Source organism: Sander lucioperca, chromosome 8 (assembly GCF_008315115.2).
Source record: "Sander lucioperca isolate FBNREF2018 chromosome 8, SLUC_FBN_1.2, whole genome shotgun sequence".
In the NCBI taxonomy this organism is placed as follows: domain Eukaryota; kingdom Metazoa; phylum Chordata; class Actinopteri; order Perciformes; family Percidae; genus Sander; species Sander lucioperca.
Genome location: NC_050180.1, coordinates 14,727,566 through 14,739,748, shown reverse-complemented (window position 1 = coordinate 14,739,748; position 12,183 = coordinate 14,727,566). Strand labels below are relative to the sequence as shown.

Genomic DNA, 12,183 nt, shown 5'->3' with positions numbered 1-12,183 from the left:
GTTGAGCTTTGCCAACCACAAGCGCCTCCTTTCCTCTCATAACTTCTGGCATTCCTCTCCCTGGTTTTTAATAACTTTTGGAAGTCGTTAATATTCCAAATGTTTTTCTCGGTCTGACCTATTGGTACAACCTAAACTCGGCAATAATTAACCATTTTCCTTGACGCCGTTCGGGATCTACTTCAGTGCCTGTGCTTTGTTGTGATGCGGAGTACCTCCAACATGGCGACTTCTGGTCTGATGACGCGTCGTGAAAACCCTCTATGCTAACTCTGCCAAAAAACGATAGCTTGATCATGTTATTATCAAGATGTCTGCGACTACCTTCATGACATTTGCATTTTTCAGAGAGATGTTTGTTCTGACTCTTACCCCCGTATTTGTCCACAAAACCTCAGTGCCGACACTTTGAAATAAAAGACAGGGAAAGCAAAAAAAAGGCATTGGAGCCAGCCATCTCCGCTTGTAGCTCCGATGTAGCTTCGCCCTCGGTCACTGGCCTCAGCCTGCTGCTGGAATTGGAAATCGGGTTGGTCCGCTCCGAAATCCTTTATCCTCTTTTTTTCTTCCAGCGAACGTCTTGTGAAAGGGTTTTTTTGTAAATCAATGACAGAATTTGGTTTAACTGCTGCCATTTTTCAATTTTGATGGGGACGGCACCCCAGCGCCCTCTATTGACAAGACGCCACTGGTTGGACTGTGTGTAGAACTTGTATGTATTCATGTGTCTTGTACGCAAATTTACGAATCCCACTATGGCCACGCCAAGACCCGTCCTACGAAGCAGCTTGATTGGTTGGGGTTAGGCATTTGACCTCGAGTGGTTAATGTTACGATAGCCGATTGGTGAGGGGATAGGACCTGAACAAATGGGGTTACGTTACCTTACATAAACATGGTAGCCAGACAAGCCAGACCCACATTCAAATTCCCTCTGCACGCAATAGGATAGCGTTACAACCAGGCAGAGCAATGAAGAAGGTAGCGAAGCGAGTTGATAGATTAAACTTTTGCCGTATCCGGTCGGCAAAACTCTGAACACATCTTCCATTTTTAAGAATGACTTCAGTGCCGTTCTCTGTTCTTTTCTCAAAGAAAAGCTTAACTCCAAGTCTTCCAGAAGACCGCTGTTCCCAGCAGCAGCAGCAGCCATAAGCCCGCCCACCGACTCTATACACGATGTGATTGGTCTGACTAGAGTTTGGTTTTTCCAGCTCGCAAGCCAACAGAGAGTTGCTAGACTGACCCTGGCTGCAAATTATATTTGCTGCCGCTAGGGTGGTCTAGATTTCTAGGCTATAATCATGAATGCCTGGCCAATAAATGCTATTGAAGGGCAGGTCTTGGCGTGGCCATAGTGGGATTCGTAATATCGCGTCTTGTACGTGTTTATACTTGCTGCCCACCTAATTGCCTTTCGGGGACACAAATAAAGTTGAAGTTATTTTTCACAGGCATTAATAACGAGTGTCGTGCTGTGACTCTTCCACAAGGTGGGGCTACGGCTCTAAAGGTAAGTCTGTGTTTTTTGGGCATCTCCATTATGCTAACTATTTCCCCTGTCAACAAATGTCAAGGTTCCTATAATCTTACAACCCCCCCCCCAATAATCAAAACTGGCCAGTGCACAGAAATTCACCAGAATGCAGGAAATGAAGTGTGTGATATGCTCAAAATTTCAGTTTTGCTCAAAAGTGGAGATTGTGGGTGTTTCATTCAATTGTATAGCATCATCATGCCTAAACTTTGACATATCTGTTATTATCAATTACCTTCATTCCTCTGATCTCAACTTTTAGTCAAAATCATTCATAATTTCTGCTTTTTTCTAACACAAAAATTAGATAATTTCATATAAATGAGGTTTATTGACCAGGAATTCCAAAAAAATAACTAGTGTTAATAAGTTTTGTTCTAGTGGTGAATATACAACCCAGTCTCACGGCAATTCGTGAAATGGTCACGTTATTTCATCTATTGATTTGTGTACACTCATGTATCTCAATTGTATATTTGTTGTTGTTGTTGTTTATGCCTGTAAAGCACTTTGAATGACCTCTGTGTATGAGAAAGTGCTCTATAAATAAATTTGCCTTGCCTTGCCTTACACTGACATGTTTATGTTGTTTTTTTCGTGGTGGCCAGCACGTTATTTAAACTAATGTATTTCAATGGGAAGCATATTTCGTGATCACAGCAGGACTACGGTAGCGCGTAGTATGAAATGCTGAAAATCCGCACTGGGAGGTTGGTTGTGGTGGTGGATGGGTCAAACAACACAGGACTTTCACCCTGGAGACCGGGGATCGTGTCCTGTGTGTGGCGTTTCATTTCCCCGTTGTTGTTTTCCTAAACACAACCGCCCCGTTGTTGTCACGCGTCCCCCACAGACTGCGGCTCGCGTCCCGGCGTGTGACGTGTCCTTTCCCCGTTGTTCTTTTCCTAAACCCAACCTCCGTATAGATGCTTCCCATTACGTGCTGACCACCACGAAAAAAAACGACATAAACGTGTCCGTGTACACGAATCAATAGATTAAAAATAACGTGACCATTTCACGAACTGCCGTGAGACCGTGTTGGAATATACTGGTGGTAATAAAAAAAAAGTGCCAAAAATTTTGAAAAATCAAGCAAAACGTGGGAAAAAGCAAGAGATCAAAATGTAAAAACAGTGTCTAACAAAGCGTTAATTTTGACCCAGGAGGATAACACAAGGATTAAAGTAATCCTCTGTAGTAAAAGCTGCTTCACAGGTGAAAAGAAGGGACGGTGTGTTGAGTGTTTCTGCTGCTGCTGTTAATCAGGAACTGATTGAGAGTGATTAAGGACATCTGTAGTGTTTCTAAACGAGACCAATCAGTGGATGAGCAGCAGCCGCTGAAGAGACGAACCGCTTCGGATCGTTGCACTTGGAGACGACAGAATGACTGTTTAATAAGATCAAAAATAAAAACCTGTGATACAAATGTAGCTATAAAAATGTAGTCTCAGACGCTAAATTATTTTTCGAAGCTGCTTTCCACGGCTCATTTAATGCACAAACTAACAACAGACAACAAATAAATCAAAGTTATTCATTTTATGTTCATCTTTTAAAGGTGTGTTTGCATTTCCAATGTTTGTCAGCGAGCATATATTTGCAATACTGATCATTTGAGACTTATTTGGCGCCCATAGTTCACACTTACTACTTTAATGGTTGGAAGTGACAGCAAATGGATTTAAAAATGAAAAATAACATTCGTTGTTTATCATGTGTAACTGCATGTTTGTGCCTGAAAGTACTTCTAGTGTCTGCTGCCCTCTGGTGGTGTGTATTTGCAGTGCAGCCACAGAATGAGGAACTGGTTTTATCACAATGACGTCTACTGTCGACTGGAATGCAGGGCATCAGATTGAAAGGTTGATTTGCAGTTTACACTTTGAAGACAGTGTGCCTGAGCGAGCTGGTTGGTAGGGTTTATGGCCTTTAAACCGTCAGGTTTCTGGACAGGTCAAAGAACTGCAATGCAGAGATGCTCACAAGTCTCTGAGCTTAGAGTCAAAGTCAAGTCTCAAATCTCTGAGCTTAGAGTCCAAGTCAAGTCTCTAGTCTCTGAGCTAGAGTCCAAGTCAAGTCTCTAGTCTCTGAGCTAGAGTCCAAGTCAAGTCTCTAGTCTCTGAGCTAGAGTCCAAGTCAAGTCTCTAGTCTCTGAGCTAGAGTCCAAGTCAAGTCTCAAGTCTCTGAGCTAGAGTCCAAGTCAAGTCTCTAGTCTCTGAGCTAGAGTCCAAGTCAAGTCTCTAGTCTCTGAGCTAGAGTCCAAGTCAAGTCTCAAGTCTCTGAGCTAGAGTCCAAGTCAAGTCTCTAGTCTCTGAGCTAGAGTCCAAGTCAAGTCTCAAGTCTCTGAGCTAGAGTCCAAGTCAAGTCTCTAGTCTCTGAGCTAGAGAAAAACAAAGATTGTTCATGAGTCCTGCATCTGGAGTCTGTATTTTGAGGACTACTCTCAAGTCAAGTTTAAGGGTCCTATCTTGCACCCGGCGCAGACTAAAGCCTGACGCAAGTGTCTTTGCTAGTTTAAGACCGACGCAGTTGTCAATTTCCCGTCCAGCGCCCACGTCGTTTAAATAGCAAATGCACGTCGTGCGCTCATCTGTGCGCCCATGGGCGTGCTGGTCTTACAGGGAGGTGTGTTCAGGTGCATTCTTGGTGTGTTGCTATCTTGAGGCAGCGGGAAGTGATTGAACAAAAACCTGTTCTAAAGTCAATAACGTAGCTTTTTTTTGTGATTTTAAGAGCGCATTAGTAAAATGTACCTAGGCCGTTGCTAACTCCACCCAAACAGCTGAATTCATCTGACACTTCATCCCATCAACACATTTCCGCTGTGCCTCTCTCTTCCGGTGATTTCCTCGTGTCTCTCCCGGGCCTCCTCGGTGTGAGGTACTAAGACGCAAGGAAAGGAGGCAAGTGGAGGACTCGAGGAGGAAATTTAAGCAACATGAGATGCAACATCTGACACTAAAATGGCATTTTTCAGACGGACAAATCAGTAGAAAATTAAGTTTGTTCCAGACGTGTTTCTGTCTCAGCGACAAGCTCTCGTCAGATCTGGCAACACAGATAAGCTATTGCCAGCTAACGTTAGCAAACACCCTAAAAAAAACTAATGTCAGCAAAAGAGAATATTAATAAATTATTCATATATAACTTTTCATCCATCCACACAACGTTCACTACAATCAAACGAGGCCCCGCCCATTTAGGAGACAGGAAGTGTATTGTTTCATACCATTGGGGTCTTTGGTTATAGAGAATTTTTGACCACATGTAAGAAATTAGACGTAAATAAATGATATCACATGCTGGAATAAAGCTTGAATAAAATTGAAACAGGAGGGGACTGGAGTTCTGAATGTTTAATACAATAATACAGAAAACAGCTGTACAATATACAGTGTGCACACACGCACACACACACACTCACACTCTCACACACACACACACACACACACACACACAGAGCCAAAGAGCACACAATGAATATAGCGCACATTGCATTAACGAACACAGTGCTCAGAGGATCCAAAGAGTTTTCACTGTCGGCCATGTTGGCCTCACCCTTCAGCTCGTCGGCCGTTGATTGTGATTTTATGGTCGACACTGTTCTTTATTCACAGTCAGGAGAAGTGACAGAGACGTGGTTTTATAACCACGTAGAACAGAAACTGTCTGATCTCTGAGCTTCTGTCCATTGAAAGGTTTTTTTCTGGCGGTCGGTCGCACGTCCCGTTTCCATCAGAGTGCTCGTGTTCCTACAATGACGGTGGAGAGTACAGTACAACATTACGCTAGCCTATATAAAGTATATCGCCCAAAAGTACAAGACGACCCATGCTGCAAAAGCAAACGTCCTTTTAAAGTGGTCACATATAAACTGATGTCATTTAAAGGTTTAAAATGAACTCTCCGTGGGTTCAAACCTTTGGCCACGCCCCAATCAGTGATGTCACAGCAGGTCAGGTTACTGTAGGTCCATTTGACATAGAGATGCAAAGTCTGTCCACTTCCGGTGGACCAACACGGGCGTTATTTCAGAAAAAATATGTAATGTAGTGAATGGGGAGAGACAAATTATGTTTTGATACCGTTTGAATTGAGCCATGGATTACACATATGATAATTGTCAATTTAGAAGATAATTTTGCAAGTGAAGAGAGGTAGTACCACTTAGTTTTATGTGAAACCGCTCAGTGAACTACATCTCTCGTCTCGCGCAATCTACATCACCTCGCTCGCTTGCTAGCTAGCTTAGCTCAGTTCTACAAAACATGTAACGGCAGGAAGAGAAAGAACGGCCAAGACATCCGCTGTTCATGTGAGTAACGTTACATCCCGGTACCAAACACAAAGACATCGTAGCTTCAGAGAGACGTCACTTAGAGACTTTGGGCTGAAGAGTCTTTCTAATGACGTACCGTACATATTTTTTTCGAAATAACGCCCCATGTCGGTCTACCGAGAGTCCCTCCCCTTCCGGACGGATGTCTTGCTGCGTTGCTTCTAAATCTGAACCATAAGATTGGAAATATGTAATTAGAAAGACTACACACCCAAAAGTCATGTACGTGGCATCAGAACTTTATCTTTCGCTGACATTGTTTGTGTGTTTCGTTCCGGGATGTAACGGTACTCACACCAGAAGCGGGTCTTGCCCGTTCTGTCCCGGGTGATAAAAAGTCGCTGGATAAAACCAAAGTCGCTGGATAAAACCCATCAGGTAAGATAAGGTTACATTTGTGTGTTGCTGAGTTAACTAGCTAGCTTCTTTACTAAGCTAGCTTCATTTCAAACGCTATATCGTGGCTCACAACGGCTCCAATATCCTCAAGGATCTATTGATTATTCATTGACAGATCCGACATTATATATTGGGGCGTGGCCAGAAGCACAACATGCTTGATAATTTGAACCCATAACAAAGCAGATGTTCACACTCCTTAAAGGAGGTAGCTGTGCTTAGCTTCATTCGCAAAACCTTCACAACTGCTTCTTACCAGCTCCACGTCTCATTCCTCCAGATAACAGATATTTAGCCATGAACAGCCACTGTACGCTCCTTGGTTTCAACACTTTCTCATGAACGGGTTTCGTATGATATCGTACGAAAAGTTATGCACACCAATTCGTATGATACGCTACGAAATTACGACCGCCGGCCAGTCACATGACGGCTAGTCTCGCATTGCCAGACCCATCGCCACAGCGCTGTGGAGTAAGGTCTGGCTACACCACAGATGCATTCTGGCATAGGAGTAAAAAACGCTCTGGGTTGTTTACATTTCTTTAAACCAATCACAATGGTCTTGGGTGGCGCTAAGCTCCGGACGCAGCGACGGTGGCTCTGCAGAATAGTCTCAGGAAGGAACTTGTTTTAGTGGAACATTTGCACCCCGCAAAAGAAAACGCCGCATATAATATTAAATGAAGTTACCTGTCGCCGTGTGTACTTCGTCCACAGCAATTCCACCAATCGGTCCCAAAACCTCCCAGTTAGAGAGGAAATGCCCTAAACATATTCCTTGTAAATCTTTACAATTATTCCCCGAAAGAACCAAGCAGACCTGCCTTGTTGCACCATCCAAAATTTTCTTCAAAAACCATTTTCAGCGTGTAGCTCGCTAGCTCGAAGGTTGTTGTTTTCCTGAAGAGAACGGAGTTTGAGAACGGCGACACACAGAGAGCAGAAGGTAAGGGCCATCCTGGCGATTATCATGGAAATGAACCGTCATTGATCCAGACTACGTGGTGACCGACAGCTAAGTTTAGCGGTTATTAGAGTTAAATTTAGCAGAGAAAAGGTTCCCTTCAGCTTGGCACCGGTCACTGCAAGGCTACGATCCTTTCAGGAGCCATTATAGTTGAATTTAGCCGACAAAAGGTGACTGTCATGTGGTGGCGACAGTTAGGTTTAGGCACCAAAACAACTCGTTGAGATTAGAAGAAAAAAAATATTGGGGTTTGGATTAAAACACCGACCCCCCTTGAGTAGTACTCCCGGGACACGAACACCCGTATCCTGGGTGAAAGTATTTGTGTATTCCTCTTAATTTCTTCCGGGACACAAACTCCACGGAATAAAAAAATACGCGGAATACATACAAATTATAGTGCATTACTTATCGTAGTTAATATGTACGAATGGTTCATGAGAACAGCCTGTTGGTTTTCACCTGTCTGTCTTCATTTTTATTTAGACATTGTTCCTCTGAGCCTCTAATGCATGGGCGTCGGAAGCACACAAAAAAAAGTGTGTGGGTCCTCCCTTGCTAGTCAGTGAAGATAACCATAGCTGTGACCTTGGCTTTAATATATATATATATATATAACAACACATAGCACTGGTACAACTACTAGCTTCTCTCATTGACCAGGATTCAAAGAGCTGCTGTCACTTGGTTGAATGATGTTAACATTACTGTACCTAGCAAAAATGTCGCATAACTGGTAGCTTTATAACAACATGTGCAAGTGTACTGTAATTCAATGCTGCAACAAAGACCACATGATGCATTTAAAAGCAACAGGCGAACAAATTATGAAAATCCACTTTAATACCAGCTTGTTAAGTGACAGTATGTGAGCACACAGCCAGATGCACCTGAGCAGCAGACACGATAAGATGCTTTGTTTACCTTGCTGTAAGTAGTGAAAACACGGAATAGAGTTTTTAAATTTATATGGACCAAGGGAGTAAGCGTCCATCTGGAAAGCGTACCTCCAATGGGAGAGATTCTAGGCTAAACAAGCCATCACCTCCCGTTAGCATTCCATTGACTCCCATTCATTTTGGCGTCACTTTGACAGCAAATAACTTTACATCTGAAGCGTTTAAAGACTCTATTTGTCCATTGTTTATTTCTAAAGAAACACGACAATGTATAAAAGGCTCCATTACCTTGTACCTCACGTTATGGCCCCGTAGCAGACGTTTTTATAAAAATAGGCTAACGATTGTGTCATAACCACGTGACTTACTGTCGAGTTTAATGTATTTTGGGCATTCCTCAAGTGGAATGGATTTGACTGACGGCGCTCTGAAAAGTAAAAGGCAAATGCGCTGAAAAGTGAGTGGGTGCGACATCACTGGTCCCAAAAAGTGGGCGGGTCTTGTCCCACCCACATACAATGGTTCCGACGCCCATGCTCTAATGAAATCATAAAACACTTTCACCACAGCGAACGGGCCGTGAAGCTGCTAAGAAGCTGTTGGTCTGATGAATGTCGTCACTTTGAATCTGGTATGTTCATGGTCAGTTGTAAACATAACGTCGAGTGGCCTTTTTTTCTTTTTGGCGGCCACTGAGATGCCGTCGAGTCAGCAGCTGCGTTTGAACAGAAGAGTCTGAACCGTGTCGTTGTCACTGCACCGTTCCAACTCCTGTTGCCACGGTGATCTGCCACAGTCAGACACAGTGGTAAGTTCGCCATGGAGCGCCATCAGGCTTTTTCAGGCACTTCATCATCATCATCATTGTCCTCCGTCTTCTCCTCCGCTGGCCCCGACCCTGCAACGATCACCATGAAACTGGTCAGCTCATTGAGGCTACATTAACACTAACATACGTTTTCATTTTTTTCATTTTTTTAAGAGGCGTTTTGAGACAAAAATGATCTCTGTGCACACAAGAGTTTTAGCTCCTGTAGCAGAACTAATCTGCGTCCATATTAAAGGTGCAGTAGGTTAGCCTTATAAAACTAACTTTCTGTCATATTTGCTGAAACTGACCCTATGTTCCAGTAGAACTACATGAAGCAGGTCATTAAAAAAAAAATGCAGCTCCTCTGGCACCACCTACAGCCTGTAGTGAGATTTGCAAAAATCCACCGCTCCCTGTTCAGATGCACCAATCAAGGCCAGGGGGCGTGTCTAACTGCGTGTCAATCACTGCTCATGCACACGCATTCATTCTCCCTTGTGGGGGGGGCTTAGGAGACCGTTTTGGGCTTTAGCAGAAAAGGGGGGAGGGACTGAGAAGTTGTCAATGTTCAAATGTTTTGGCTAAGTCCTGGATCTTCACAATCCTACCTACGGCACCTTTAACACGTCTGACAATGTGTATCTACGGTGGCCCTGTGGGTCAAAACACAAAAGCATTTCAGAAAGCAAAACATTTCTGTTTCAATGTTTCGTTTTGTGAAATGTTGAAGTGTTTTTCTGAAATGCTTTCGTGTCCGTACGTATCACACGACCATTCACACACTGGGCATGTGTGTGCCGGTGTAAACAGGAAGCAGATTGTTGGACGTTACTCTGCGGTAAGTAAGAGCAGGGATTTATAAGCTTGGAGCGAGGATGAGGTGGAACTGTTACTGAAAGGTGTCTAAGCTACCTAAACACTTAGACAGACTGCTGGCATCGTCGTTTCCAAATGTCTCCGTTTGTGCCCGTCCTGACTACAAAGCAATCCCGGAGTTTTAGAACCAAAACGGGGGCAGCAGCGTTTCCAAATGTCTCCGTTTTAAGGCGGTTCACAGCACTTCAATTATGCCTTTGCATTTGCATTTGGACGGAGATTTTTGAGAACGAAGGAAGAAACACACCCGTAGCCTATATGTGTGGACGTTATTATCAATCCCACGTAACTTCTAGGCAAGTCTCGTCCTAGGAAGCAGCTCGATTGGTTGGGGTTAGGCATTACCTTGAGATGTTATGGTTAGGATAGCCGATTGGTCAGGGGATAGGACCTGAACAAATGGGGTTACGTCACTTTGCGTAAGCATGGACGCTTGGCCAACAGTAGCGTGTGAATGCTATTGAAGGGCGGGTCTTGCCTAGACGTTGCGTGGGTTCCATAATAACGTGTGGACGACGCCTCAGAGTTAGAGTTTAGGAAATGTTTGCGAATTATGTCATGTTCGTACCGTTCCAGTTCAGGTGGACAGGTGACTTGTCGTTGTGTGTTTCATCAGGAGGGCAGGCCTCTGAGTTCTGTGATTGGTCAGAGGTGTGTCCATCAGGGGCACTGTGACTGGGCGAGGCATGTGATTGGATGTCTGAGTTGACAGACTCCACCTTCTCTTGTTCTTCTTGCTCCTTATTGGCCAGCTCTGTGCACAAACAAAGGAGCATTTAAGTTACAGAACACTAGATAAAGAAGTGCATTCCTTCCATATCTATAAATGATGTACTTTTACAGAAAATATCACAAGACAGGTACAAGTTAGGTACAGTGGTGCTTCTAAAACAAAAACTACAGCATGGAACATGCTTCATCAGGGATTTGATCCGAAACTGGTGCAAAATTAAAGGTGCTCTAAGCGATGTTGGGTGACGTCACTTCTTGTTGACGTTCGAAGTATTGTCAAACAAAACGGAGGCTAGCTCGCCCCTCCCTCCTCCTCCTCCTCATCCCGTCCCCTCCCCCTCCCTTCCGCGCACTAACTCCCCCCCTCCCACCCCCAAATCCTTCTTGTCGGTTATTGGCTGGAACACTGTTTGTTATGTTTGGTGGTGCAGGTTGTCGCAGTTTGTTTTTGTTGCCGTTTGTGGAGCCTGGGCTGTGTACAGAGACCGCATTTTTTACAGTGTGTTCAGGGGACAGGCAGCTCGCAGATAGTGAGGAGATGTTTGCTGTATGTAACAAAAAATGTTGTAGCTTAAACAAACGCATGTCATCGCTTAGAGCACCTTCAAACACTCTTAAATCTGAGATTTTTGGTCACACGGATTACTTTAATACTGCATTTAATACGATTAATATAACGCCTGGCATATATATATATATATATATACTGTATATGACGGAAAATAATTGAAAAGCATAATAGGTCTTGGATCACAAAAGTCATTACAATTTGTCCTTTAACGACCATGATTACTTGTAGCAAATTTCACAGCAATCTATCAATAGTTGCCAGACATTTCACTCAAAACCAAAAATATCAACCTACGGAGCCCCTAAGGGGACATGACATGACTTTTTTTTTCTGGTGCGCACGAGATACTTTCTGGTGCGCATGAGAAACTTTCTGGTGCGCACGAGATACTTTTGGGTGCGCACGAGATACTTTTGGGTGCGCACGAGATACTTTTGGGTGCGCACAAGATACTTTTGGGTGCGCACGAGATACTTTCTGGTGCGCACAAGATACTTTTGGGTGCGCACGCAAAAATATCTTGTGCGCACAAGAAACCAATCTAAGGCTAGCAAAATTATGCTAACAAAGTTCTGCTAATGTCATGTGGCTAAAGTTAATATTCCACATTCACAGCATAATGTCAGTTAACAGTTGCCTTTAAGTGCGTTAAAGACACTATAAGGTACATTTCGTTGTGTTTTCAGGAAGATGAATACCTCATCCTCGGCAGCCATTCTGACTGGTACCCAGATTGGTTTCTCGTGCACACCAGAAAGTATCTCGTGCACACCAGTAAAAAAATAAATCACCGTTTCCCTTTAGGGGGTTCCTATCAACCTCAGGGTGGCGCTAGACAAAAAGTCAGAGGATCACCAAAGTCTGAGGGATTCCTTCTTCGGGGAACATACAAAATGTTTGGGGCAATCCATCCAACAGTTGTTGAAAGGTCGTAAATTTGACTTGATGAAGCCTGTAGAAACCCTGGCGTACCGTGCACGGACAGCTCTTTCCATCTGTCCTTGTTGCTGCCGATGACGCCAGACAGGTGGAGCTTCAGAGCCG

At 43.8% G+C, this 12,183-nt stretch overlaps 1 protein-coding gene across 2 annotated transcripts in view; it reads right to left on the bottom strand.

Annotated features, from left to right (window-relative positions):
- Positions 1-8,825: 8,825 nt before the first annotated feature.
- The window catches only part of pde1a (phosphodiesterase 1A, calmodulin-dependent), a 60,437-nt gene continuing 57,079 nt past the window's right edge, over positions 8,826-12,183 (bottom strand). For both annotated transcript variants that reach the window (XM_036004489.1, XM_031294597.2), the window contains exons 15-17: positions 12,112-12,183; positions 10,405-10,590; positions 8,826-9,047 (exon numbers count right to left, since the gene is read on the bottom strand). The exon at positions 12,112-12,183 is cut by the window's right edge and continues 113 nt beyond it. In XM_036004489.1, the coding sequence (XP_035860382.1) occupies positions 8,980-9,047; positions 10,405-10,590; positions 12,112-12,183 (326 nt within the window). In that variant the 3' untranslated portion in view covers positions 8,826-8,979. The remainder of the gene's footprint in view (positions 9,048-10,404; positions 10,591-12,111) is intronic.